The sequence below is a fragment of the Oncorhynchus tshawytscha genome, linkage group LG05 (assembly GCF_018296145.1).
Source record: "Oncorhynchus tshawytscha isolate Ot180627B linkage group LG05, Otsh_v2.0, whole genome shotgun sequence".
NCBI lineage: Eukaryota > Metazoa > Chordata > Actinopteri > Salmoniformes > Salmonidae > Oncorhynchus > Oncorhynchus tshawytscha.
Window position 1 is genome coordinate 82,019,445 of NC_056433.1, and position 2,390 is coordinate 82,021,834.

The 2,390-nt window shown below is 42.6% G+C and overlaps 1 protein-coding gene across 12 annotated transcripts in view; it reads left to right on the plus strand.

The window, feature by feature from the left end:
- Positions 1-762: 762 nt before the first annotated feature.
- The window catches only part of LOC112251651 (disks large homolog 1-like), a 323,372-nt gene continuing 321,744 nt past the window's right edge, over positions 763-2,390 (plus strand). For 6 of the 12 annotated variants that reach the window (XM_042322509.1, XM_042322512.1, XM_042322513.1 and 3 more), the window contains exons 1-2: positions 764-1,589; positions 2,024-2,155. In XM_042322509.1, coding sequence (XP_042178443.1) covers positions 1,571-1,589; positions 2,024-2,155 — 151 coding nt within the window. In that variant the 5' untranslated portion in view covers positions 764-1,570. Of the gene's footprint in view, positions 1,590-2,023; positions 2,156-2,390 lie in introns of all 12 variants that reach the window. The other 6 variants (XM_042322506.1, XM_042322507.1, XM_042322508.1 and 3 more) reach the window with 2 other exon arrangements.

Consider the following 2,390-nt stretch of genomic DNA (forward strand, 5'->3'; position numbering starts at 1 on the left):
CTGGCAACCCTGCATACCAAATCCAGGTGCACTAACCAGGTGCCAATAGAACTAACCCATCTGACTGTGGTCTTGGCGGCTAAGGCAGGATGAGCATGGCAGCTCTATATTGATTATGTGTGTGTAGTGTCGTGGACAATATTCAATAAGTCCCATGGCACTGAACTGGTGAAGTCCTCACACTTTAACCAGGTATTGGGATTATTACCATCAATCTGACATGTCAGGGGTGTAAACTTCCAATTCATTGCCTGTCCTCTATAGTTTAATCTTTATCTTATTTAATTTCACCTTTATTTGACCAGGTAGGCCAGTTGAGAACAAGTTCTCATTTACAACTGTGACCTGGCCAAGATAAAGCAAAGCAGTGCGACAAAAAACAACAATACAATCTCATCAAACACCCTGTTTTGTATTTGCACATTAACAAATGAAAAAATTAACATAGTAATACAGTTCATTTAAACCAAATGTGTTTCGCCCTCCTGAAAAACCTGTGTGTGCTTCAATGTAACTTTTGTTAGTCTATGCAACAATGTTATGGCTACAATGACACTCTTCAAAAAAACCACTGTAAAACCCGAGCCAACACCATGTATGTATACATAGGTTTGAGACCAGTCAATGTAAAGTGACCTTTGAAAGCAGTTTAAAGTTCTTGTTGTTGTAATAAACTCTTCGAGCTCAGCTCCTCTGTAGCCTACCGACACCATTGGGTGGCGAGAGGTTGATCATGTGATCCGATTCCACACTTCGGACGCCATTTTGGAGGAAAGTTTGGAATTCCTGATACATTGGTGGAAAGAAGGAGGAGGGGAGAGCGCCGAGCAAAGGAACTTTGACTTGTGGAAATATTGCCGGACCGAGATAGATAAAAGCTTGAGAGCGGGAAACGAATAATTCAGCACTCAGAAACAAAAAAGAGGATTTTACTCCCTAAATGCACAGACTGAACTTTGGGATTCGTTACTCGCAGTTTCTTCTGCCACTTTGAACTGCACTGCACATGTTCTCAGATTTTCAGGCTGCTCAATGAATTGCATCGTACAGAGCTGGGCTTACTGAGAACCGGTTTGTTTATGTTTAGTGTATGAGAATTGATTGGAGATACGAACGTGACATACGACAGTAGTGTTTCACATAGCTGTTAGTGGGAAACTGGTGTCGGGAATCCTGCGCTGTCTCTACTGGCACTAACCTAAATGAACCCTGTCAGTTAGCCCTGCCAGGGATACAAGCTGGTCACATTGGCATTCACGGCGGGTCATCTGAATAGGCTTTAATCTACCAAAAAAAATCGGATTCATTGCATGTTTTATAGTCCAGTAAGAAAAAACGGTGCCTTTTGTAGTCTATTGAACGGGCGGGAGCTATAGCGCACATTGCGTTTTTTGAGGAGAGAAGAGACTAGTTTCTGTTCATGCTAAAACGGTGTAAACTCCTGGCTCTGCCCCTCTGGCAACTGTAGCAAAGGATATCTGAAGCAAGGGAGTGTAGGCTACTACACCAAACATTAGCCTGCACGAAACAGTGCCTGCGTCTACTTTTCCTGCTGCACTTGGGAGCTGTCATGCCTATACGAAAGAAAGGTGAGAATCCCGATTCGTCTGTTTTCTGAAAGATATCACATGTAATGGCAGCCTGCTTTGAAAGCGATATGCTACAGAATGTCAATAGCTGTAGCAAGCTAAAGCAAACTACAGCAGGCCAATGCAGACGAATATATATATATTTTTTGCCACCTCATGTGTTGCCACATCAACTGATATCGTGCAACAAATATAGCGACAGTCAGAGTCACATATGTTGCATATTACACGTGAGTTGTTGCCAATGCATTCTGCCACCTGACTGTCTCTCAGTCACCGAATATGAAACCCTTAGCCAGTCTGTTGATATCACATAACCTATATCAATCCCATAACCTATATCAATCCTGTTGCTTTAAATTTGATTATGTATGAATGTAGTTGCCATTTATTTACTCATTGCCTTGTTGGTTGTTGATATGTTTTGTTTACAGATGCTCAAAGAGCTTTACTGCTCATGGAGGAATACAAGACGAAACTTGGACAGACAGAAGACAGACAACTCAGACAGTCACTAGAAAGACTCATCAACATCTTTCAGAGCAACCTCTTCCAAGCCTTGATAGGTATGATACCCCTTCATTCAAACCCAGGCCTAATCTGTTCACAAAGTCTGTCAAATCAGTCGACTTCCTCTACTTTTCCCCCTATTGTCACCTGCCTAACCTGCTTGAGCAACACAAACAGGTTTTTCTGTTTACCCGGAACCTGCCTCTCCCCTACCCGGAGCACACTGATCTCAACATGCTGGAGTTGAAGTGTTTTACCCAGCAAGGAAGACAGTCACTTAATTCCAACAGA